This window comes from Haliaeetus leucocephalus, unplaced genomic scaffold (assembly GCF_000737465.1).
Source record: "Haliaeetus leucocephalus isolate CR32 unplaced genomic scaffold, Haliaeetus_leucocephalus-4.0 Scaffold656, whole genome shotgun sequence".
NCBI classification, from domain to species: Eukaryota; Metazoa; Chordata; class Aves; order Accipitriformes; family Accipitridae; genus Haliaeetus; species Haliaeetus leucocephalus.
In genome coordinates, this window is record NW_010973092.1 from 8,800,983 (window position 1) to 8,827,463 (window position 26,481).

Below are 26,481 nucleotides of genomic sequence, written 5' to 3' on the forward strand. Positions count from 1 at the left end.
CATATTGCACACTAAACAGTATTTTCCATGCCACTTGCATGGAACATGAGCATCTTGCTGCCTTTAATTAAGAAGTTAACTGGACCATGAAGTATTGCCTGCGTAAATAAAAGTGATTTGTACTTAGTCAAAAAGGTGCATTAGGAATCCTTGCATTTCTTTACTTGCACATAAATTATGGAGATTATTAAAAATTGGAAGGGTCATCTATAAACCCATCTGTAGCTCAGCTGCACTGTCACTCTCAAAATGTAGCTGTCTTTCTAACTGTTGTAATTTATTGTGGACTATCATGTGAACCATCTGCTTGCTTATAAATCAGACAAACTTTGACTGAAAGTTGCACGCAGCAGCACAAATTGTTAATTTTATGTGCTGGAAAGGAATGGCAACAGTTTTGTGGTCTTCAGTCTTCATTGCCTTAATTTAAATAGAAATTTAAAACTAGAAATTTTCCTGCCTTTGTTGAGAAGAGCTGCTAACAAGCAGGTTGCTTGAAACTTACAGTGAGCACAGATTTAGCTTTCTTAGTGCAGTTGGGGTGTCACATCCAGGTCTGTAAGTAACTTAAAAGGGGCAAGACAGAGAACAGGCTATGTGTATTTTCTATTCCAGTAACAAACAGAAATAAAATCCTGTGCTGTGATTATACAGGAAAATCAAGTGAATTACTTCTCTCAGGAGCTGTGTGACAACCAATGAGATGATAATCTCAGCTTTAGGAAGCAGAGAAAGACATTGCCATGATAGGATTAGGATGGGTTTGCCCTTTCAATGTTCATTTCAAGTGCATAGATAGAAAAAATAAACTCCAGTTTGCAAATGTTTACACCTGGGCTTAAATTTTCTTACCCTGAATCCTTTTAAAGGCAAGAGTATGGATTTGCCTGACAAAGATTTTTTTGCAGTATAAAGCTCTTGACTTGGGTCCTGCCTGTTCAGCTCTCTTGCAACCTCTCATACAGATGTGTGGGTCTGGGAACGCAGGTCTAAACACGGGCACCAACCTTTCTTGCCTGTCCTCTGCTACCTGGGCGAGCTCCAAGCTATTCTGTCATTGCGCAGGTACAAGTGATGGCAAAATTCACTGAACAGATTTTGACGAGATTTTAAGTGTCTTTCAAAAGAGATCTCTTAGTGTATTTAGCTGGTTTCATGTTGAAGGTCTGCTTCATCAACTGAAAAAAGAATTTAAAAGAAGAATCCTGTACACCAAATTAAAAACCCCGAGGCAAAGTACAGTGTCTTTTTTCATTTTCCTTTCTTTGGGTGATGTTAGAGGTCCCTATCCTGCTCGCTGTGGCAGTGAATGTCTCGCTGAGAGCAGCATGCTAGCTCAGAGCATTGGAGCAAACCTGGTCTCATTTGAAGCCGTATGAAATAACTAGTGACTACAGTGGAAGAAGGACTGGGCCTGTCATTAACACTTGGCTGTGATTCTGCAAGGGCATCTGTTTGGCCTAAAAAATTCACAGTTGTGAATTAGGGCTGATAACTGCTATTCCCTTTACTGGTGTTTAGTAAGTTCTCATCAGCATAAAAGCTAGACTAGCAAGTGCATAAAATATGGTTGTCTGCACTTTACATTTTCCCCAGCCAGTATTTGAATGATAGAAATTTTAAAGGAAGCTTTTAAGAGTGATAAATAATTATTTTGCCAATGTACTTGTCTCACTATGTTCAGATCTGGAAGAAGAGTGGTATAATTTTAAAGCACAGAAGCAGTTCTGTAATGGACATACTCTTTTGTATTATTTGCTCTGCAGGTCTACCTGCCTCAAAGCTAAAAATATGCACTGAAAAACAATAAACCATGTATTTGGATTAAACAATGACATGTGCCCACAATGGGGCATACCTGCCTCATAGCCCTAAATACATATTTATAAACAATACAACATACTAATCTGGATTAAAAGGCAATATTCACCCATGAAGGAAGGCAACACGGGTGGCAAGATAATTGCAGCTTTGTATGATGCTCAAACTGTGTAGTAGAAATCCAGCTTTCAGTAAAGGCTCAGATAGATAGCATGAAAGAAGGCTGCTATTTTTTGACGCAGGAGACAGAATAATTCTTTTTCTTCCTTTGTCAGAGTTTACAGAGCAATAAAAGGATATTGAATTAGTTCCTGATGATTTGGTCTATCAAAGTGCTTAAGGATTTCAGCACGCTCACTGAAACCATCACAGGGTGGAAATGAAGTTCGTCTCACCATGCTGCTGTCACTTAGCAGACCCTGCGCACTCCCACCACCTCTTTGGCCATTACTCTTCCCAGTGTTTAACTATTCCCTTAGTGACCGGTTCTTCAAAGAAGAGAGGAGTCTTCTGGTTTGCACATTATGGTACGAACGAGCCTTTAAGAGCTCCTGGCAGCTCACGGAGATGTTGGTCTCCTGGCATTTGCCTCTGGGGCAGTTCAGCTGCCACTGTAGCTTCGGGTAGAAAAAACACTATCTGAGGTTGACTTCTGAAGCACAATACTTCCTCTAACTACATCTTCATAGCTTACTGTTTCTTGGTTGATTTTTGGCAGCAGATGTTAAAATTTAAAAAAAGAACAAGGTTGCTAGTGATGGTGCAGCCAACAAAAGCAAGCTTCTTGCAGCCGTGCCTGGCCATCTGATATTCCCCCTATAGGGTTTGTTAAGCATTTCGTTGTGGCACCACTCCAGATAACTTGTTGTTAGAGTCTGTGCCGGTGTGCTTTTGCTATAAATGTCTCTCTCAGTTTGGTCAGTTTGAGTCTTGCTTGCCCAACAGCTATCAACAGAGAGGAGAGCTGGCAGTCAGCAGGACAAACAGTAAAAATAAACAGAAGCAGCCGAGCAAGTTGCAAAAGGGATCATTTTGGCAGAAGCGCCCTCACCTGATGCACGGATATGGATGCCATCACTATCCAAAGCAGATATGAGTCCATGTACGGCAGTAGGCTGTGAGTGTCCAGTGGGATTTATAAAACTGATATACTCTACCCCTAATAAATTTCATTCTTAAGCTATAAAATCCAGAGAGCCTACTTCAGACTGAACCTTGGTTGCCCCAGAGCTTTGGGGGCAGTTAGGGACTCCTGTGATATTTCCAGTGTGCTGAGAAGGTGGAAGTTTAAGTAAATTTTACAGCAACTATGAAAACATTTCCCTTTACCTTCATAGTAAAATTGGCCAGAAGTCTCTCGGCTTTGAGTTTTGAAGGAAATTTTGTAGGCTGGCTGAAGGGGTACTTCCAATAACACCAGAATTACATCTTGCTTTGTCTGTCCCCCATTGTTTGTCTAACGAGCTGGTGTTACGTGCCGCACACTGAGAGCACAACAGGGAACTGAAGTATCCCACCAGCTGCAAAATCGGAATATCCCAAACAAGAGCAAGAGAGGAAGCTCTGAAGTAAACAAACTTTTTGAAATAACTCCACAAGTTGCATTTCAAAGCAAAATCTCGTGGAGGCCGCCTATGGCATTTTGAAAAGGATTTCATTAAATGTTGCTAACTTGTCATAAGCTCTCTTAAATGGAAGGGTAATGGCTCATAACATTTGTAAGCTTTTTAATTTCATGCAATATGAGCAGTGTAATCAACACCTATTAAAGTCAATCAGCTGTGCCAAGTGGGCTACCTACCTCAGCTTTTGTCTGTATTTTCATCATGGGTACACCTCTGAACTAACTCTGGGAACAACATGTTTGTACTTTCTTACCCTAACATCAGTGGTGATTTTGTGTCCAGAAAACCTGATGTGGTCATTGCAGAAGTATCTGAACCCATAAGCTAAATAAGCACTTTGTAGTCAGTGTTTTTCACCTTCTAGGGAGGGAGTTTGAGCCGTGGAGTTGATGTGAACTAGTTAATAGCTGGGGAGGAAGGAGATGGAGAATTTCCCAAATGATCTCCCAACATGTTTGATTTTTTCCCTTTGACAGGTGAAATTTCTCTGCTTGAGCTAGTTGTGTAAGGAGAGGGGAGCTCTTCAAATCATGTGTTTGTTTTGCTGTTCTGATCTGATTCCCATCTCCTCTTCGTTTTAAACATTTGCAGCTGGACTCTGCAGTCATAAAAACAAGTGATGTGCATCACAGCTCAAAGTGAGCCGCAGGGTTAAAGCTGGGTGATCTGTGGTCTCTAAGCTTTTGCATTGCATTTTTGCCATGATCCCAGAAATTGCTTGCATTTCAGCTGTGAAGAGGAGGACAGTGGGGCCGAGTTTTGTGGTAGGGCTGTATTTCCATGGAAATGTTGCAAATCAGGTAATGTGTTTTCAACTGAGTCACGAGCCTTGAGACAGGAGTGCAGGCACTAGGAGCTAAAAGAATAGAATAAACATTTGATTTAGTTTATTCCCCCAAAAGGAAAAAGAAAAGATGTGGAATTATTGATTTTAAAGTTGAAAATAAAAATGGCTGAGCTGAATGAATTTGGCAGGCAGTTTCTTGCCTTCCTTGGACATGTACCATTCTTCCAGTGTCTGTTAATTCAGCTTCTGTTTGGCATCTTGAATTTGCACACTACCTCTCTGAATTAACTGGGAAGCTCCTGTGAAGCTCATTTTTCCTGATTAGCTGTTTATTGTGGCCTCTCAGTATTCCTACAGGCTTCTATACCTTCAGGAGCTGTACATCATCCTTATTTTTCTATGTTTAATCTTATATTAGAAAAAATAAAAGGCACAGGGGGCTACTGGGGGATTTATGAGTGTGGGACACATCAGTCACACCTACTGATTGTGGGATTTCTGTTGCTGACTTGTATTGCCGGACAGGTATTACTGTTAAAACAGAAGCTCTGCTGGTAGTTGACTACAGCTGACCTGAACCAGCCCATGGGATTGAACGCATTCGTAGAGTAGCCTTGAATTCTCAGTCCAAAACTTGATCCAAATTTCATCTTAACAAGCTGTAGCCTCAGAAAGAACTAAGCCTTACAAAGCACCTGAAACTGCTCAGGGAAAAACGTGTGCGATTGTGTATTGCTGCATTTCTCTCTCTCAAGGGCAAAGGCCTTGAGTTTAAGGATTTACTACGTCTAGACATCGCTGCTGACGATCAGGATTCTGGCTGCTGTGGAAAGGCTAAAATATAAAAACAACTTCTTAATACTAAAAATGGAAAAGGAATAAAACTTTACACAGTATGGATAGATAGAAGATAGAGACAAATAGACCAAGGAAACACTGAAAGACAAATAGCAAGATCCAATTATAAAGAAAAAGAATGTTTTTCTGATATTTCCAAGAAGCCTCAAGAGCAGAGCTTCATGTCTTCTTACCACAGGACAGCAAACACTTCTGCAACTCTTCTGCTGATCAAAACTATTTCGCAGCAAAGTTATGTATTTTATAAGGCAACCGTTACTTGACAAGACAAGCTGTGCTGTCGTTAGGAAGTGCAGGCACACACAACTGGTTTTACAGACAGTTCAGTTTGTGTGTTCTTTGATTTGCAACATGAAAGGAAAGCCAGACCTTCCAGGTTTCATTTACCAGGTGCTATGCCAGTAATAAGAATTGCTCTGATTATTGTTTCTAAATGACGGATCTTGAATTTAGAGAAAGAAGAACGCAGGGAAAGACAAGAACAATTCTAAATTTGCTCCTGTTCTTTTAGGGCAAATTGGTTGAGGGTCTTGGGAAAACTGACTTGCTGCTTTTGAAAAGAAAAATAAGATTTCTTTGGCTGTTAACATCTCCCTGGTTGAAACATCTCTATTTTTGATCTCTGTTTGTCTGAGGCTGCGCCTGGCTGTCTACTCCCATGTACACCAGCGTCTTTCAGGAAGGGACGGTCCCACGCCAGCATTAGTGGCACAGTGTTGGAGTGCAGGACACTACTGTACGTGTGTGATAAAAATGGCTATAAATCTAGTCACAGAGGTAGGCATTCTGACTTGTCAGTGAATCATTGATTTAGGCTTCAGTCCAGCCAGATATTTAATTATGTGCATAATTTACAGACATAAGTAATTTCATTGACATCACTAAGGCTATTCGCATGCATAGAGTTGGGCGTACGTTGTGTTCTTTGCTGGGTTATGCCCTGTAATTTCTACATATACTGCATGTCTGTGGCAGAGCAAAGCCACTGGCAGGAGTGCATCCTGCTGGTCTCTCTACAAACATGGGGACGTACAGCGCCCTTTCCTCCAAAAGGTTTTACGTTGTCAGTAGGTAGACAGAGAGTGGGACCAGGAGATAGGGATGAGGGTGAAGAAAGTGGCTTGTTCATTCGCTCCTACAGCAGTTGAGGATTGGTGTGAGGAGTCCTGTATCCATGTGCATGCTCATTTTAGTAGAACACATACCCCAGGTGTAAAGAAGTGTGATGATAGAGCGGGCAGATATTTTCAAATAAAAGCTGATACGATAAAAAGTGGTCCTTAGCGGGGGTGAAAGAAAGCAGTTTCCATGGTGCCCATTTTTTGTTTGTTTCTGTTTTCATTTTTTACTGCAGGTTTTCAGTATAAAATGTTACATGTACATTGATTTCCTCTTGATTTGCTGTAATTCTGAGTCCAGTGAACTTTTTAGGTTTGCTTCCAGTCTGGCCTTAAAATTCTCTGAGGCAGGTTGTACAAAGTATTAGCAGGAAGTCTGTTCCTCATTTCTCTCTGAAATCGAATAACCTATGGAACAGAAAGAAAATTCAAGGTGTTTTCAGCTCACAGTATTTCTTCCTTGTTTGTCCATCAGGAGATAGTCGTTGTTTGCCATCCTTACATAAAATAGCAGGATATTCCTCACTTTCAAACCTTAAATTTTCCCTGAGCAGCAGTGGAGCTAAACCATCCATGGCTTTTGCCTTCTCACCACTGAGGTTCCCCAGATAGCATCAACTGTACAGTCCTGCTGTCATTGAACTTCCCCCAGAAACATCCCTTCTAAGGATAGAGACATGTCCTGCTTTGGAAGGTCTTTCTTTATGGTCTACAAGGGAAGGTTTTATTTAAAGTTTATTTCAAATGCAGCAGTGCTAAAATTTGATTTGTAAATCACTGTCTGTTTATGAAAATGTTGAGTAAATGCATGCCAAGATTTGCACAGTATCTTAGTCAGTGCAGTATACTCTATTGGATTTTTAATTCGTAGGCTAAAACTAGGCAATGAAAATTGCTTTTATGACCTAAGCTTTTTCCTTTCTCTTTCTTTCCAGCTACAGCTTGATACTCTGCTTCTAGTTCTTTTTCTCTGTGAGCAGAACAATATACTGTTCCATTTTCTCTCTCTTGATTTAGACAAGGGATGGATTTGTCATGGGGCATTTAATGAATAAAAGTGGTTAACATCTGAGTTCTGCTTCTCTGCTAAGAAACCAGCAGCAGCTGCAAAAGATTGCCCTTGAATGGGTGGCTACTGATTTGGAGAGAAGCTTGCTGTTCACTGAATCATCCGTATCTCTCTTCACAGTGCCTGGAAAGTCTTCTTTTCCAAGTACTAATGCAAGCTGAGCCTTCCTCTTGGATGTGATCTGACAGGACTGCAGCCCAAGGCAGCACAGCTGAAGAGTAAGATGTGATTTTTCCAATGAGAAGCTTTGTAAGGCATCAATATTTAAAAGTGGAGAAATAAATAAAGTTACAGTCAGGTTGATTGAGGGGAGAAGAGAGGTCATTTGTCTGACAGAACAAGCATATCTATCCAGCAAGGCTTTCAGTTCTTTAGACAAAAGCTTTTGTCTTTCTTTTGATTAGGTTGATCTGTAAGTGTGAACAACCCATTATTTTTCTTAGAATCATGATTTTTCTAGGTACATTTTGCAGGTTAGAAGTACAAAGCAGGCATAGCTGTTCATCACCTTAGAGCAGTTGACGTTTCCCTTTAAGCAGATTCACTGTTGTGTTGTACACACGCGAAGCCACGTGGTGAATGGCCAAATAATCCATAATCCAAACACACACTAATTGCTGTAAAAGGTCAAGAGTAAATGACCTTCCTGAGCTGATTTAGTGACTTGGTTTCCAAAGAGCCATGGCTGGAGGACAGCGGGTTGATGGGATGAACGACAACATGTTTCCTCTGATGCTTCCTGTGGTTGAGTGTTCAGAGCCTGTGTCCTCCAGTTTTTTTGCAGAACATCCTTCACTGTTTAAATGAAGTAAAGGCTGCACAGGGCAATGGCATGTATGTTGTCAATGCTGCTGGCTTGAGAAGCACCTTTTATTGCATGTTTACTGTTGCTTCAAGCCAAAATATTTTACCTGTATTTTGTTACTTCTTGAAATCCCCAGTTCCTACTGCAAACTGACTTCTATATAGGTTTCCTTAAGAACCCAACTGTTATTTATAAATGATGAACTTTGATGTTGGTACACAGTTGGGAGAGCAGCAGGCTTTTTGTTTCTCTCTGCAACATTATCTATTATGCAGCATTCTGGGAAGCGTAGCTTAGCTGAAGTAGAAGAAACGGGAACACACACGCAGGACCCTTCTGTGCCCTTTCCTGGTAGGAGCCACTGGTCGGGTGTCTTCACTGATCAGTTTTGTTCCTCCAGAGTTCTGAAAGAACTTCAGGAATAAAAACATCGGGAGGCAAATGCCTTCTGTTTAAAAGTGGAGACAACCAGGCAGGCTGAGCCACCCTGCTGATTGCCCAAAGAGTAATTCAGGGTCCTTGGCTTTTATGTGCCTCCCTGTGCTCTATTTTACCTTCACACATCCTAATCTCTTTGGCTGCTTTTGCCATTACTCACCATTTCCCCAAACAACATTCCTGACTTCTTCCAGGCATGGAAAAAGCATCTGCTCCTCTTTCTGCTAGCCTGACATCTCTTGAAATACCACTCCCCAGCAGTGTTGGTTAGGGAGGTATTTTTGCTCATCGGCCCTGTACCATGGCAATACCCTGCGTTCCTCTCCTCTCTTCACCCCAAAGCAGATACTCGAGAGTGTGTGTTGAATGGCAGCCACAAGATACAGTCAAATCCCAACACAGAGCACCCTACTCCTGCTCATGCAATTGTCCCACTGCTCAGACCTTTGCTGTCATGCTCTCTCTGTAGGTACTTGTGTTCAGTGGAGCAACATCCAGCATGATTTAGCATCTTTCCTCCAGATCGATCCAATTTCATGTCACATGCTTAGCTGCATCTGTCATTTTACCTTTTCAAATGTACTACTGCCTTGGCTGTTAGATGTTCAGCCTCTCCAAGTGCGATGGAGGTCTGCGGTTCTTCCTCTCCAAGATGATTCCTGTCTGGCACTAACTTGCACATCGACTGTTATGGCACTGCAGGTCAGAGTTTAGCCCCGCTGTCTCGTCATGTAGACCAACAGAGCATCCGTCTTAAAGCTGGCTATTGATCATTGCAGCAGAAGAAACAAAGTGGTTAGATAAAAGCAATTCAAAAACAGTTTGTGCAAATGTTTCTGTGACCCCATAACCCTGGATCATAATTAAAGCAGATCAAATTACTTTGGTATCAGAGGTACAGTCATGGGCCCAGCCTTTCTTTTCTGTCCTTCCCATTTTCCCAGATATGCCCTTATGAGTATATTTCTACAATAAATATTCCCACAATAAGGCCAAAATATGGTTTTCATCAATCATTTTATAGCTGCTTCAAACCTGTCACACCAGTGTATGTGCTTACAGCAGCTCAGGAAGAAAAGTGCAGACAAACCACAAATAAAAGCAAGAATTTGAATAGAAAACCTGAATTTTCTGTCACCAGGAATGGTCAGATGATCTTTCTTTGTGTCTTGTGCAGTGGCAAGTGCACAGTCACCAGTGAATAAATAATTGCAGATCTGGGAAATGAGATTATTACTCCCATGAAGCTACTGAAAAGGAGAGCACACTGAGCCCTTCAAACCTGTTTCCTGATGCACAGACCCGCATTTGCCTATGGAGCACAGCAAACCTGAAGGGCAGGTCTCATAAAGAATTGCTTTATAATTGCAATAGAAGCCCAGAAACCGCTTTGATTGCAGGAACATGTCCGGGCTGAACCTTGTCATTTCACAGGCCAGATGCATTGGAGAGAACTCCACTGGGTAATCACAGAAGTGAGGATGGCCTTCTGCGTCCTGCCTCCCAGCCGTAACCGTGCTGTAATATAGTTGCTTTTGCAGTGTAATTGCTTTCTCTGCAGGGCTTCTTCCTATTGATTCTGCTTGTGTGGATTTAAATTGTTTGCAGGTTGGAACTAGACTCAAGTTGGTCTGCATCTCCGCTTTTCGGTGCTAGGCAGCTCACGTGGCAGTTCTATCTAAGAAACTTTAATGATGTCTAGATAGCATCGCTGCCTGGCCTGCGCGTATGTATTTGATTTGAGGAGAGAGGCTGGATCAGATAAGTTCAGAACATCAATAAATATGTGTATTTTGTTTGGTGACACTTGTTCAATTTGAATCTTTTTCCCAGGAAGCAGCTTGTGTTGTGTCATTTTTTCAGCGTGCTGTGTAAATGCTCTGCATCTGCAACTGTCGAGGATGGTGCCATCCCATAGCAATGCCATCTGCTCGTTCACAGAGTGCTTTTTGCGCAGATAAAAAATGTGAGGTGTTACTCATAATTAGGCAAATCACATGCTGTGATCTGTGATTGATTTGATTTCTGTTGCTGGCTACCTCGCCTAGGCTATGTGTCCGTAAGTATTGTCTACATATCAGCATATGGATGCAGATGAATCAGAGACTCATGAATTCTTTTTCCCAATCCAGACAGATGGAAATGTTTTCCCTTCTTCTTATTAGCAGCAGCTGAATTTCAGTAACACCAGGGGCCTCTGCTAGGATCTTGCCTGTGTTTCGTGCTGTACATGCATACGTAAGTTGGGATGGCCATTTATAATCTAATACAAGAAGTAAGCGATCCATGACATGCAGCAAAGGAAAGTTATAATTTCAAAGCAATGTTCGGAGATAGCCACGTTATTAGCCTTCTTGGAGAAAAATATCTGGATATATAACTCAGCGTTACGCAGTGCAGTGACAGAATGCCTAAAAGGTGCTGTGAGCATCGCAGAACCCAAGCGTCTCTGCTGAATCAGACTTTTGGAAAATACCACTATGCCTTTCTTAGTATTAACTGTATGTACTCTTTAATGTGTATTTACCTCACTAACTGAGTGAGATCCTAGTTGTTTCTGATTGCACTGTGGTCCAAGTAATGCTGATAGTAAGAGAAAGTAACTCAGAAATTACCAGTTCTGTCTAATTTTAATACTGTCTTCAAATGCCTTTTACAGATAGTAAGGTATGATTTACCAGCAGTTTTAAAAAATGTTTAAGGCAGGCAGTAGGCATACCAGAAAGGCCATAAAAATGAAAACACATGAACAGAGGTCTGCACACTTGCCTGGAGTAAAAGTTATGAGCAGTGGAGTAGCTATATAGTTGGATGATTTAGAATATTTTAAACCTCAGCAGAGCTCTTTTCTTTTCTCTCCCTCTCTCCTATGGTCCTGTGCCTATCTACAGTGTGTTCACTTCAGCAGGAGATCTGTCACCACTGGAGTCTGACCATAACTAGGACAGCCTGAGGCAGAAAATAGGCTATAACTTAGCACAAATCCATAGTCCCGCTGCTACAACACCTCCTATAGACAAGGAGCAGATTGGTGCGAGCTGCCACTGAGCAGCAACTGTGGTTTGGTATTTCTGCAGAAGAATTCAAGTAAATTGAAATGGTTAGTAAATACTTGGTTGATTTTTACTGGAAGTGATAATCACCTTGCTGAGAACCTAGGACCGCTGTTCCCCTGTTTAAGAGCATCACAGTTTCTCGAGTCCTGCTTAGTTTGTATGAGGGAGAGCCATTCCCCGGTGATGGAAAGTTAATCATCAGCGCATATTTGATTGACTCTGGTATAACACCTTTGGGTGAACGCAGAGTGCAATGAAGTGCTTGAAGCATTTTCAGAATTATTTAGTTATTTTACAAGTTGTGCTGTTTTCTTCATATCAGCATTCATATCAAACAGAAAGTTTTGTGAATGTGCAGCAGCCTTCAGACATTACAAATCCAGATTTCCGACCCCCATGGGTACTGAATAGAACTCCAACATGCATGGTTGCATTTTATTTTTATGTGTACGCCTATCGGTTTCATCACATCATCTGTGGTTTTCTTCATATGATAAGCCAATGAAGTAAAAAAAGAAAAAAGAATAGCAAAGAAGTCAAGGAAGATGTAAAGTCTTGGAGATTTTTTTGGTGTTGTTTTTAATGTTAGCAGATGTGGTGTAATTTAATTTTCAGAAGAATCTCTGCGGCAAAGCAGCTGATTAGGATCTTGAAGAAGTAGCCACTCTCTTGAAGCACTGTGTTCATGAGATTATTACAGGTATTCTTCTAGAGAAACCCCTAGATTGCCAGAAATAAATCACTTTGAAGGATACAAACCCCCTCGGGTAGCCGTCCAAAAGCAGAACCCAGTCATTTAGATCTCACATCACAGACCTCCCTTCTTTACACTTTACAAAGAAGAGTCAGAGATGCAATTGCTTTAATGCAGCAGTGGGAAATTTATCTTTTGTTTCTATTGTTATTAAAATGAACTTGAAGAAATGCCATAAACGAGGGGGGGGGGGGGGTATTGGACATAAAACTCCAGCATGTGCACTATCTATGCTGTTAAAATATGTCACGTTGGGTGGAACCACAGTATTTTCTGATCTTCATGGTACTGTAAAACGTATCTTTCTGCAAAGGTGACTGTACCTTCTTTGCATAGAAGAAGGAACTTGAATATTTTGTTTTAAGCATTTGAATACAATAAAGTGTCAGAAGTTGGAACACAGCACATTAAGTCAGCTCATGATACTACATTTATGTCTTTGAGTGCCAGTTGCAGGTCAGGGCTCTATCAGCTCCATTACTGATCCAGGTTATATGACCTGGGCGCATTACACTTGTGAAAAGAGTTTGTTTCCTGGAAGAAGATGCAGACTACGTTTTGTTCGCTCTCCACCGGACCTATTGCCTCCTTCCTAAAAGCGATCATCTTTAGACACAAATGTGGCACATACTGGGGCATTTTGTAGCATATTTTTAAATTTGTTTGTTACCAAGTCCATTCATGGTTTGCTTTCATTCTGCTATGAAAAGCTTACACTGTCAAATCAGAAGGTATTCTAAAAAAGGGATTTAGTTACATGAACATTATATTCAGCTGTTTGAAGGACAAAATCAAGATCAAAAGAGGCTCAGTGATTAAACAACAAAAAGTACATTCAAATCTTATTAAGGGATGTTTTCAATCTAGCACCTAGGGATTTAGCTACATGACTTAAATTTTTGTGCCAGAAGGCTTCTGGGCAAAATCCTATTCTTGCTGTGGGGAGCTAGATCAGAAACAGGAGGAAGAGCTATTGGGTTTATTTTTGAAATAGAAACAGTAATGGTTGGCCTGCAAGTTTGGCCTGAAGTCTAGTTTTTCTGTTGAGGTAGATGAAGGCCAGGCTGCTCTTCCAAGTGTGATCTTAGGCATGGGGTTCACTAGATACTCCCAAGTTTGTCTTCTTCACAGCCAAAGATAGATGCTGTCCAGCGTTTTGTCTGTTTGCTTTTCAGGAGGTGCACAATGTCTGTACGATGTTCTGGTGAGGTTTGCTGTGATTCACGGCGGTGCCAGTTGCTTGATCTCTGCAGCATCTGTTACCAATTCTGAAGTTTTTTTACTCAATTGTTTCCTCCCAACTCTCTGTTTTATGGGGGCAACTCTGAGCTTTTCCAGCATCAGACACTCCCCAAAGGTGTTTCTGTTCTCAAGGCAGGAGTGGGGGAAAGAAATGCACGCTCAGGGTCAGGTCTGGGTTATCGGACTGTCTACTCACAGCATGTTCTGGAGATCTTTGTGGTTAGGAAACTCTGCATTTAGTGTCATGTAGTGAGGCTATTATCAGTCCTTCCCTTTGAAGGATGAGCAAGTCATATGGGAACATGTAAAACTGGGTCAGGGATACTAATTTAAGCACACCTGTGTCAACTGACCAAAAATGACAGACTAAGGGTTAAAAAGTCAGCTTTCCTGGTAGGTCTGTGAACATGCCTGACAACTGCAAAAATGAGCTTGCATGCCCTGCTGTGTCCCAGGCAGTGCATGCTGCTGGGTCCGGTGACGTGAGGAAGTACTGCCAAGGTGATGTTTTTATGGGTTTTCATTAGCAGTTTACCATTCTTGGTGAAGGACATTTCAGGTGCCCTGAAATTACTGCTTCGTGTCTCAGTTAAGGGGCAATGAATACTTGCCACTCCAGACAAAACTTGGAAGCGTTACCTCGTGCAGCTATGAGTTGTCCCTACCAACGGAAAATGCAGGGCAGTAAGTATCATTGCTCTTACTACTACTGTCACATTTAGCTGCTAGTATAGTAGGACTGATTGGACTTCAAGAGAGCCGTGTATTTGTTATAACCCGCATGAATACTTCCCCTCTATCAGCAGCACCTTAAAACAGCTCTCAAGGGTGCAGGCAAGTGAATGTGCTGCTTGTGGCTGTAGGCCAGGTGAAGGAGAGCTTTTGCTCTCATAGTGGGCTGGCTGCTTGCTTTACGGAAAATGAGCTTTTGCTCTCCGACAGTCCAGCTGCGTGTGGAGCAGTGTTCTCTTTCTGTAATGTCAGTGAGAGGTACAGTTGAGCAGGAGAATAGTGCTCTGAGTGGCTTCTCCGTAGAGTGCTCCTTGCCAACCTGGATTATGCTTAAATATTTTAATTTTTCCCATTACTTTGTCAAGCCTGCAGGAAATTCACCGTTTCCATTATTTCCACAAGCTTCACATGCACTTACTGTGTGAAGTCTTTGAATCCACAGGATCAAATCAAAGCTACTCCTTTTGACCATCCAAATTACAAACACACCGACTGTGATGCATTATTTTAAAATTGCCTGTTAAAATTTAAAAGGATTTCCAAAGATTTTTAATAACTTCCTAAAACAGTCTAAGGACATCTGTTAAAGTATTAAATTTCCTTAAAGACAGCACTGGTTGGGATTACTTCAGCTGCAAATTAAGGTTGTCAGTCAAAGTGCTTTTTCTGTTTTAGTTTCTGATCTAGGAGTTTTTAGCATCTCTTCCAAAGTAAGCCAAAGACAGCCAGTTAGTGAGCTGTTAGGGCTTGTTTTGCCATGTGTTTAACCTAGCAATCAGTCAAAACCTTTTGCAAAGTCTTCTGCGTTTTACTGGATATCTCACTGCTTAGTGAGGAAACAAGCTGTACTGTTTTGACGTATTTTTGCACTTTTCACGTTCATTATTCTGCAGCATGTGTCCAACATTTTAATATATTGAATAGCTGTGGCAACTTCTTTTGTGTGTCTACAAACATTTGCATTATTGTTAGTCCATTGGGTCTGCTAATGAGGGGCTGGAGTAAGAGGCAGAATGATGTATTTACTGTGTAGAATTTCCTGCAGATTAATAGTAGATTCATGGTGGGCTGGAAGTAGATAACCAGCCCAAAGAGTCCTTAAAAGATCCCAGCCTCACCTGCCCCCAGAGATGGAGCTGCAGCCCAGAGCAGGGTGGGATCCTCCATCAGTATCCTGCAAGGAGAAAGCTTGAAATAAATCAGAAGCAAACAGGAAAAATGCAGAAGGGGAAAAAAATGCATCCTACTCCCATCGATGTCTCTACATCAGTCTCTTCAGCCGAATGATCAAAGGAACCACTGGAAAGAAGCAATAATGTAAAATAGTGTCAGGAAAGAGGTGACCACTGATTTAATTTGCAAAGTTGCATAGGAAGTTAAATCAAAGGCTGTAGTTCAGTGCAGGGCAATGGGATGGCTAAGATGGACGTACACTAGGACTCTGCTAACACAGCACAGTTAACAGAGGGTTGTTGTAAAGAGGTTAAAGTCATAACAGCCGAGTCTGAGCATACAGAGCAAGTCAGTGGCAGCATGTGGGCTGGGAGCAGCATCTGCTTTTGTGAAGAGAGGTGCGGGGAAACCTTGTTGTCTTGTTTGTGATGAGAGGAAGAAGAACAAATGACAGAGAAAGAGATTTCTCAGTACATCCGATAGCAGGCAGTGAAATATGTTGGGTTATTATGTGACTGGAGATATCAGATGTATTTTATCTCAAATGTACTTTTCTGAAGAATTGGGTTGAACACTTTGAAAAGAAACAGGTAGACAAAAATATTATTTTCCCTACTTTTGTGAACCCAAAAGAATACTTAACCCAGTTTTCCATTCAATTCCATTTTCTTTGCATCAATCCTAAGAGTAAAATATATTTATTTCTTTAATATTATATATCTGGAAAGATTCAGAACTGGATTATTGCATATTATACTTCAGAAATGTGGCGTGTCTCATACATACAGTGTTATAATTAGTCAGATGTGCTTATTTGTTGCATGTTGATAATCTGACTCTAGGTCTATCAAGTGTTTATGGCAGTTTATGAGAATAGGACTTCACTACATAATTATTTTTATTGTGGTGATGATGCCATATTGATCTAGATTTCCACTTGCTCATGTGCATCAGAATACTTAATTTTGTGTCATGATAACATGGAAGTGTAAGACAAGTGAAAGGTTTTGTCTTTTCAGTTATAATTTCTAACTGTTTTAAGAAATTTTAATGCTTTAATTTTTTTTTTCTGTGTGATTGAAGGAAGCTGACATCATCACCAAGCTTGCAACAGAGGAATTTTTTAAATGTTCAGTGTGTAAAAGATGTCAGTGTTGTTACCTTTGTAAACAGAAGATGATGGACAGAAATCTGCAGACTTTTCAGCAAAAAGGAGTAATTTTTTCAGCTCTTTTTCATTTCTTAATGGAATAAGAATTATGAAAATGAGAGCAGGCATTGCATTAAGCGCTTGAAATGTTCCTTCCCTGCAGACCAATAAAAACATAAGTCTTCCATTAGGGAAATTTAGTTTTTTGAAGGCTGCATGAATCTGAGCTCTGAATCAGTGAATGAGATGACTATGCTGCGGTAAGCGTTTCAAGGTCTGATTATGTATTTTAAGTCTTTCGTAGGTGGATACCAGCTCTTAGCTTGTCTTGTAAGACTTCTTCAGAGGAACTTTTTCTGTGACTCTTTTATATTAACCACTTGGCTTATCTTGTAATACTTCTGTAGTGCAATCTCCTGTTATGCAGATCAGTAACAGAGTTTCAAAGCTGTGGGGATTGAATTATTTTTCCTACCTGAATTTGAACTAGAAGGTTTCCTGGCCTTTTCAAAACACTATAGCTACTTGCATAATTCCATAAACAAAAGTCAAATAGTGCAAGTCAAAAATGTGACCTTTCTGTCCATTATATGGCATGTTTATAGTGGTTATTGTCTCACCTTTGACTATAGGTTATGCAGATTGTAGCTATCTGCCTTTAAAAATACCCTTCATCTGTAAGTGTGAGATGAAAATGTTGCAGTAAACTGCTGTTGCTGGGGGTGTTCAAATTAGGTCCCTGATCAGGGCTGTGGAGAATTAATACCAGAGCAAGTGGGTATTCAAGTGAAGCCATCTTTTTTTCTGTGCTATTAACCATAAAATAGTAATCAAAATAAATTTCTAGGTTCTAGAAGATCACAAATAAAAATTAATAAAAAAGAGCAAAATCATTACCAGTCATTACCACTGCTCCTTCCTTCTAACTTATTAATCATATTTCAGTTTCATATACTATATTACTTAAGCTGTCAAACACATCACAGAGGTGTATAAGGATGATTTGTCCTCATTTAGTGTGTGGGGAGACAGACCCCAAGAGCTTCTGCAACTTGTCCAAGGTCTGGAAATTATTAAGTAGAATTCTTTCTTTTTATTATTTTTATTTAGTTGTAAATAGTCTGAATGTAGCCATAATGGTCTAGTTATAAGTGATCAAATAAATCCTATTTTCCCCTTTTTTGCTGAAGGGCTGATCCCATGGGTGCATGCAGCACGAATATTTAAGGCAACAAATTTAACTATTGTGAATGTTTGGTCAGGTGTGGGGCTGGTTTTGTTTTAGTTTTCTGAGGTTTGTTTTCTGCAAACACTGCTGGGAATTGCTTACCCATCACTAGAAGTGTTCCTTGAAGCTCCAGTCCATCACAGGACTCCCATGAGTGCATTCTTGTGCTCCTGTTATATTTTATATGCAGACAACCTAGTCCTGCTGCCATAATCCAGAAAAATGGCATTTATGCAAATACTAGTTATGTTCCTTATAAATTCAGGAGGCAAGGAAAACATACCTGACCTACACGATCCTCTATCCCCATCCTGATTATTCATTCCTAATGGAAAGATTTTGAAACACTGGAAAAAGACTATGGTGGAGGAAGCACACGGACATAAAATTTTCAACACCTTGGTGATTTTCTTGCTATTTTATCCCCTCTACCGATCCTATGGCTTAGTCAGTTGATGAATTTAATCAGCTGCCTGCTTTAGACATTATGAAGAGATTCACTGGCAGTGAATTTCCACCTCGCACATCAGATTTTTGGATTATTTAAGTTGGGGTCACCCTGTGCTAGTGCCGTAGGTGGCTAATAGTCCCTGAGAAACCAGCCGCGTGGACTGGGGCTGCCTGTAGAAAACACGAGTTCCCGGGTGTCTTGGATGTGTTTGCACACAGAAGGAGCCAGATGGTTTTCTCTGTGGGTTTTCTTTGGCTTCGCTCTGCGGGAGAAATACCTGAGATGGATGTTGCCAGGTAGCTGTGTGGCTCCTGTGTGTTAACAGCTGCTCTAGCTCTTCTCTCAGAGGTATATTTAAAGCATAAAAGCGAAAAATGGATAGAAATCTCTCTGGTCAAGTGGGAAGTGGGAAAGACTTCATATCCTGGGTATCTCCGGAGCCGATGGGATGGGTCTGGTCCCAAGCTGGCATTCCAGTCTGGAATGTGATAGTGGTACGGGCGGGATGGTTCATAAGTGCTTTGAGATCAAAGGCACTTTCTACATGTTAATAAGGTTTTCTGGTTCACAGCCCATGGGCACGGCTCACTCACGTGGCTGTGTGGTGGGCAGATACAGTCACCCATTGGAGTCAGCTGAAGCTGGCTGTAATGTTGCAGACTTGAGGCTGAAATGCACTGCTGCAGTCAGCCACCCTCCCAAAACAGCATGACCTTCAAGAAGCTTAGGTCAGGTCCCGTATCACCTGCACATTTTAAAATAACAGGTTGGTTGGCTTATACTGGCAATAAAGCTAAGCATCCCTAAAACAAGGCTAGTCTCTGGGACATTATCTGGGCCAAACAGAGGTGTGGACTATGGTTTTATCCTGGTCAATAAAAATTAATGCACCTCAACCGCACGCCCAACCTTGGGGCCATTAGCAGCAGGCATTAGGCAAAGCTCTGGGTGTCTCAAGCAGGCTGGTCTCAGGCAGCCGTCCCCATCTCACTTGCTTGCTTTCGTGGTCTCGTTCCAGGGCAACCCGCTGTACTTCCAGTCTGCCAGAAATGTGACAGTGAACATCCTCAACGAGAAGACTAAAGTCCTTACTCGCCTTGTAACAGGTAAGGAGGGGGAAAGGCTGCATGGAAGAATTAAGGAGGGATGAAAGCGGGTGTGTTGTGGGATGCTGCGTTGGATTTAGACAGCACACAGGAGGGGAGCCCAGGTGTCTTGTGAAGTACAAATGAAAATTTCGCTCCACTTTGTAGAAACAAAGCTAGAGACATGAAAGCCATGCTGGAGAGGCAGCTGGCTGGTGCTTTCTGATAACGAAGCAGACCATCGTTTTCGTTTGAAAGCCAATCCAGAGACAGAAAGGTTAGTTGTACAACTTCAGGGTCAAGAAGAACATATGCAGGCTGACATTTCTGTTGTAACAGGCACAGGCTTTTCCTGAGACACTTTTAACTTGCCTGAGATCTTGGGAAGTCCGCAGTTTAACTGTGGCTGGGTTGGGACAGTTTGCAATTTAGAGCTCTCTGTGCCTGTCTGCCGATGAAGAACGCTCTCGTGCTCCCAAGCATGAGTGTGTTTCATGGCGAAATGGGTGTTTCGTAAATCCCCAGTGCACAGCAGCCTTTGAATGAATGCATGTGTAATTTGGGTTGAAAGAGCCTGATGCATTATATATTCTAATATTATATATATATATATGCGCTATAGGACAGATACTTATTTATTGAGATTTATCTAGGGACTGGGAGATGTATTGCTGTGTGGCAGAGCCAGTAATCCATAAACATGTTGTTTCTACTTGAGACTGGGTTGTTTGGTTTGCTTATATAACATCTTGGCCTCTAGTCACAGTATTAAATAATTAAATATGCAGCTTCAGTACACAATGATTTAAGCAGCACATGTGAAAATTGCCTGGAGGAAGGAAATAAATTCAACCCCAGGCTCCCTGATTCTCACATTCAGAATGAACATGTTTAGTTTGTTGGTTCTCCATATATTTTCAAGAGGGTATTTGGTTCACTTAAGTACCTCCATTTCACGAGAGCTTGGGAGGACGCAGTCAGTGATGTCTCCCAGCATGATGTTCAGGTTATTGAGCTCATTTCTGCATTCAGCAGCACCTTTGGTTTCAAAGTGGAGTGAAGATGTGGTCCCACATAGTGCAAGCTACAGCGATGAGGAGGGAGCCAGTTAATTAGCAAGATACAAACTGAACTTAAAGCTCGAAAGTACTGGATTTTCTCAGAATGGCTGCGAGATTTTTAAGTGTTTCCAGGGATCTTGGCATAGCCTCACTTTTCTGTAGTGCGAACCATGCACGCAATTCTTTGTGTGCCCTGATGCCAATACAGATGACCCGTGCAGGCAAACATGGGTACAGATGGAGTTAGAAACTGCCTATAAGAAAATACTGCCTTTCAGGTCTTACTTCTCTTGTCTTTTGAGAAATGAGACTGGTCATGAAGATGGCCAGAACTAATGCAAAGTCTGATCACCTGCCTTGTGCAGTAGCATATTCCAGGGAGGCTGTGGCTTGGACTGAATTGTGCAGGGCTGTTAGATGGTGGTTTGTCCGAAGTTTAGCCTAGGTGGGGTAACTGAGGAGCCTGCTCTTTGTAGCCATTGAGCCACAGACCTGCACAGAATTGCTATTCAGGCAGCTGATGTTTATCAGGCTCCACAACAAAACACATTGCCAGAGGCTTTCCAGCACTGCCTTGCTCAGCAGCCTGCAGGGAAGCAGCAGAATTGAAATAAGAGCTGTGAAGGAAAGTTTTACTCATCTAAAAACTTCCTGAAATGTGGGAGAGCCTGCCATTGTCTTGGCCTGCACATAGTTGAAATGGCCTAAAAGAAAACATTTGCTCCTGTGGTGGTGTTTTTTTTTTTTTTTTTTTTTTTTTTTAATTAATTGGACTGTGCATGACACTGGTATCATTTTAATCCAGGTATATTTAACAGGCAGAAAACCAAGAATCTTTTACGCCACAGCATTAGTCTAAGCAAAATGGACTTGGGAACCCTTGATGCCTCTTACAGCTGCACCAACACTCTCAAAGCGTGGCTGGGTATATTCATTGCTATTTCACATGTGCATCTGTCTTTTTGTAAAAGTTTCCTAGCTATGCCAAGCTTAATGGTGATTTTATGACATACATAAGCATTAACAAAAACGTAAGTAGAAGTAGTTGAGGGGTTATTTGGGTACAAAACAGTGCCCTTTTCTAACGAGACTTCACCCACTGAAAAGCACACACCTCCCTGTTTGATGTGTCAGATGCAGGTTGTATCTGCAGAGCTCTTAGCAGATGGGCTTATTAGATGTATGAAGCTACTATGTGATTTTCTTATGTTTTTCACTAAAAAGTTGTGCTAAATCTCTTCTTCCCTCTAGGTCCCCAAGCAGTGGAAGCACATAGCCAAAAATTTGAGGTGAAAACCCTCTCTGGAAAATTGCTGTTTTCTGCAGATGACAACGAAGTGGTGGTTGGAGCAGAGAGATTGAGAGTTTTAGGTAAAAGATTATTCACTAAATCACTGTTTTAATATGCGCCTCTTCAAATTTTAGTACAGTTTTGCCTGACTTCATGCTTGCGGAAAGCTTCTTTTGGAGATAAAGCCTTTTGCTGTCTTTATTGCTTTGAATCTTCCCCAAGCAGATAATGTCTAGGAGTTTCTATCAGAGGGCTTTCTTAATTTGCACAATATATTATTTCCCCTTCAGAAAAGACTCTCCTGGAAGTGGTTTGTCTGGCTCAGTGAAGTAGCTTTAAAACCAGCTTTGGAAACTGAACAGCTTGGGTCTGGGATGAAGGACAGTGAGGGATCACTCTAAGGATGCTTCCGTGGCTGCTGTCGCTGTGCGTAGGGAAACCTCAGGCTTCATGATTTCGATCACATCACTTTCACCAGCTCCTCCTTCATTCTAAAGCAAACACCGAAGAGGAGACCTGCAGTGAAAAAATCAACATGAATTAGGACCCCACATTAATTCTGTGAAGAGTTTGGTGGCCTTTATATTAGCTATCTTTCCTTAGCCACACGCAAGAGCACGTTGTGCATCTCTGAGCCATCTTCAGCTATGTTGTGGCTAGGGTGAAGTGTCCTGTGCATGGGAGGAGAGGCCAACCTTACCAATGCCACCGCTTCCCATCTGCCTCTCGAGACAGACAGAGCAGCTTGAGCTCTCCTTTTGCCTGTGCGGGATCTGCCTCCCCAGCTGACCTGCCTGCTAGGCTTTACGTCGGTAGTTCCTAATACAAACTGGGGATACACTTTGGGTTTGGGGAGTGGGGGTTGTTTATTGTTTGTTTGGATCTTTTTTTTTAACTAGAGAGAAGAAACAGTTACGGCAATTGTAAAATTTTAAAATGTATTTGATAGTTACATGAAATTACCTCTTAGGAACTTGAATTCTCTTGCTCTCCAGCTCAATCTGTGCTCTTTGGTTAGTCTAAAATTTGCTCGTGAATGTTTTCCTGCAGGACCAGACTGGGTAGCTCAATATTGCTAACAGTTAGTCACATAACAGTGCCACTGATCTCTGCGGATGCACTGATACCTGTTTTCTAATGGCTTGATTTGGATGCATCTGTTGGCTCCAAATTGTTCCTTACTTCTCTAGTAAGGTCCTAAGAACAGAGAGATCAGTGGAGCTTAGAATGATATATCATATTTTTAATTATTATCAGTTCTACAGATTACATAGCATATTATAAGTATATTATGTATGATCTAAAGGAGCTTAAAATGAGCGCCTCAGAGTCTAACCATCATGAATGGGACTTTGTATCCAACCCTCAACATTTTTTGTTACTTGATGTCATGCTAGTCTAGATGGTTGCTCTTTGTAGACGGGCCAGGTGTAACTCTTTGCAGGTCACTGTTCTTACATACTGGACTAGTTCAGTCACCAGCTGTTCAAAGTTAGGTGAGTTTTATCAGATAAATGTTGAACTTCACAAATTTAACAGTATCGTTTTTAGCTTAAAAGTTTGAAAAGGACCATTCAAAACTCTTGCAGTGTTAGAGAGCTGGGGAACATTTGTCACAATCCCTGTTCTACCACAAATCTCTCTTCACACTGCACCCGTCAGAGCTATTTAATTGTACAGTCTTTGTGGAGGGTAAATGAAGTCAGGAAGCAACAGTTTTTAAGTGTTTTCTTGGAGACCTTAAAAAGAGAGAGATTTATATCATTGGTTCTTCAAAAAAAAAATACAGAAACTTACCTTGCAAGTTGCAAGTACTCCTTTTCAGATTACATACTTACAAAAATATTGCTTTTTATTTCATTTGTACTTTGGAGAAACAGCACTTATTTTTTATAGTTATTTTGAGTTTCTGCCTTGTTTTAGTCTCCAGAATAAACAGCATCAAAAATACTGCTAACCACTGTAGAGCACTTTCATTTTTATCTGCAGCTGAGTGTTTCTCGGGGTTTATTCGGCTTATGCAGATCTATCAGAAAAGAAAAGGTAGAATGATACCACTGGTGATGTTAAATGGCAAGTTTTTCAATGACCTTGAGCTGAAATGCTTTCAGAGTTCATGCTTGGCTTTGTTTTTCTCCAGCTTTGCTTCCCCAATCTAATTTTACCTCCAAAAGTGTTTGCCATGGCTGTTTGCCATGCTGGGAAGTGTTATACCATATGTTCATATTTCTTCCAGTGTTTTTGTCTGCACTTGAGGCAAGTCCAACTTGTAGTACACAGACAAATTCCTTTGATCATTTTTCTGGTGTTTGGGATCTCAGGTGCTGTTGGTATGTGTCTGCTGACACCTATCTACGCTATGTAAATAATCTCAACCTGTTCTTGTTATTGCTGAACACGTACTTGTTATAGGAGGAAGTGTATGTCTGCAATCTGGCATGAAAGTCAACTCACAGAGGTTAGAGCAGCAGTTACTGGGCTTGTGGCTAGCTTTTAATCTTGTTAATGATAATGACTTTTTTTCTTTGTATGCTCTTCAAAGTTGATTCTGAAAGTTTGTTCTACAAAGTAATGCTGAAGCCTTGACATGAGAAAAGAGGTGCTTTCCTTTTCTGAAATGGACTCTGCTCTGGGTAGCTAAAGGATTTTTCAACATTAGCAAGGCATTAAAAAAAGGGAGGAATACACAGAAGTATGGATAAAAAACAAATACAAGTAGGACATGTGCTGCGTTTGATGGTGCTTCAAAAAATTGCACAGCATGGGTAGTACAGATTACCAAATGAAAGTGCTTTTTATTTTAGTTGTATTTTGGGTAGTTAATTCTGATTTATAACCATTAAAGGACACAGAAAGACAATGTTGGTCCCCTCAGCTTTTCATGCATGATGTAATTTAGAGTACTTCAGTGATTTAATTTCATTTGTGAATCCAGTCAAACCTGTCGTCATAGGAGAGATTGGAAGATAACGGGAACTTCTGTTTGAGGACAAGGGTAGCCCTCTGAGCCCTTTGGCCATGGTCAACTCTGATAACATCTACACAAACTTTTCCAGGCACAAGCATGAGTTCCCTCTGCCTCGCTCAGAGCCAGCTGGGAGCTCAGCAGCTGCATTGCTCCAGATGACTCAGAAGGCGCTAATGTTTGCCTGCAAAAAGTCATGTAGAAACTGAGCCTTATGTCAAATCTGGTCTGTGCTTTTTCTTCCAAGCTTATCTGTGAGTGCCTGCAGTTGCCCAGCCATCTCCTCCACTCTTGTGGTGGGATCGGATGGCAGCACATCCTCGCTGTTAGCACCCCTTTCTTTTACACCTTCACTCCTGTAGTATTTGAGCACCTCATGGTCTTTTAAAAGATACTACAGCAAACCTCAGAGCCGTTCTTATTCCTCAGAACCGTGACTCTGCTTTTGCAAGGCTTAGATTTTGAAAGCAAAATCTGCCACTTCTCTTCCCGCAAAACAGCACCACGGTGCTGCTCCTGGGGTCGTACGTAGGGTGAAATGCAAACCTTCCCTGCGCTGGCCCTTGCCGCGATCAGTGGTGCACTTTGGCAAACACCATGTAGATGCACGGTAACGCCTCGCTGGATAGCCCCCGTGGGCTCATAAACACATACGGTCCGCGTTATAGGAGATGAATGAGCTGGTCTTGATCGAATTCGTATGTGGTATGTCATACAGCGGTTCCCCTTCTTCCCTCCTCCCTCCCTCCAGAAATGAAACATGTTTGGATCGTCCGAAAAATGGTGCGGAAGAAATACTCTTTAGTTAAAAGAGCATTAAAAAATAACTTTGATATATATTAATTACCAATTTCATTTAATAGCATATTGAACATTATAGCATTTATAAACAAAAGACAATCATAAAGCATTATTCTTACTGTTAATTAGCTCTATTTATTCTCCAGATTAGTTTTTAAATATGCCCTCTAGATGCCACTTGATTCTAATTAACAGAGTTACATTATTATCTCTATAGAAAAGCATTTTTAATTAAATCTAAAGCAATTTAAATTAGCATGAGTTTTTACAGAAATTAAACTCTGGTCAGATACTTAATTTAGCCTTATAAGACAACATCTGATGACATGCCAGTGTCAGTTCTCCCAAGGGCCTTGATGTCTTTTTTGGAGATTATTTTCTGAAGTTTGTTTTCAGGGAAACTTGCCAGTATACTCTGGTGTTTAATATTTATGATGGCTTTAAACAATATTTTTTAAGACTAAATATTGATGGGAATCCACATGCATTGCAGTGAGCTGAGATAAAAACGCAAAAGATGTGTTCCTGCAGCTTACAGGCTTCCACAGTGCCTGGTTTTGAGTGGTGGAGGAAAGTTTGCGTGGGAGGTAGGATCGCATGGGCTGGATGCTGTGGATTACAAATCAACCACGCTTTTTAACTACTCTTAAGATTACCATTTTGCTTTGCAATAAGGATAGGATTAATAATAAAGCCTCAGGATCCCTTTTCTGTAATAGAAGAGTACAGGGATTCCTCCCAAGTTGCTCCCACTCTTGTTCCATGGAAAATGTGCCTCTTAGACATTTATACGACTATAGCAGGAGCTTTTCTTCTAATATAGCCTAATGATAAAAATTTGGCTAAAGCCTTTCCCTGTGGCAAACCCTAACTAAAATAAACCTAACTAACTTGGGGTAGGATGCCTTTCGTCTCCCAGTGTAAAGACTGCAGGAGCTTCTCTGCAGGAGATGTGTGACCTCCCCGCCACA

General features: G+C 41.2%; 1 protein-coding gene across 1 annotated transcript in view; it reads left to right on the plus strand.

Moving 5' to 3' along the window:
• SGCD (sarcoglycan, delta (35kDa dystrophin-associated glycoprotein)) overlaps positions 1-26,481 on the plus strand; it is a 210,791-nt gene that overhangs the window by 140,149 nt on the left and 44,161 nt on the right. The window contains exons 4-5 of the mRNA XM_010578986.1: positions 19,326-19,413; positions 21,705-21,824. Coding sequence (XP_010577288.1) covers positions 19,326-19,413; positions 21,705-21,824 — 208 coding nt within the window. The remainder of the gene's footprint in view (positions 1-19,325; positions 19,414-21,704; positions 21,825-26,481) is intronic.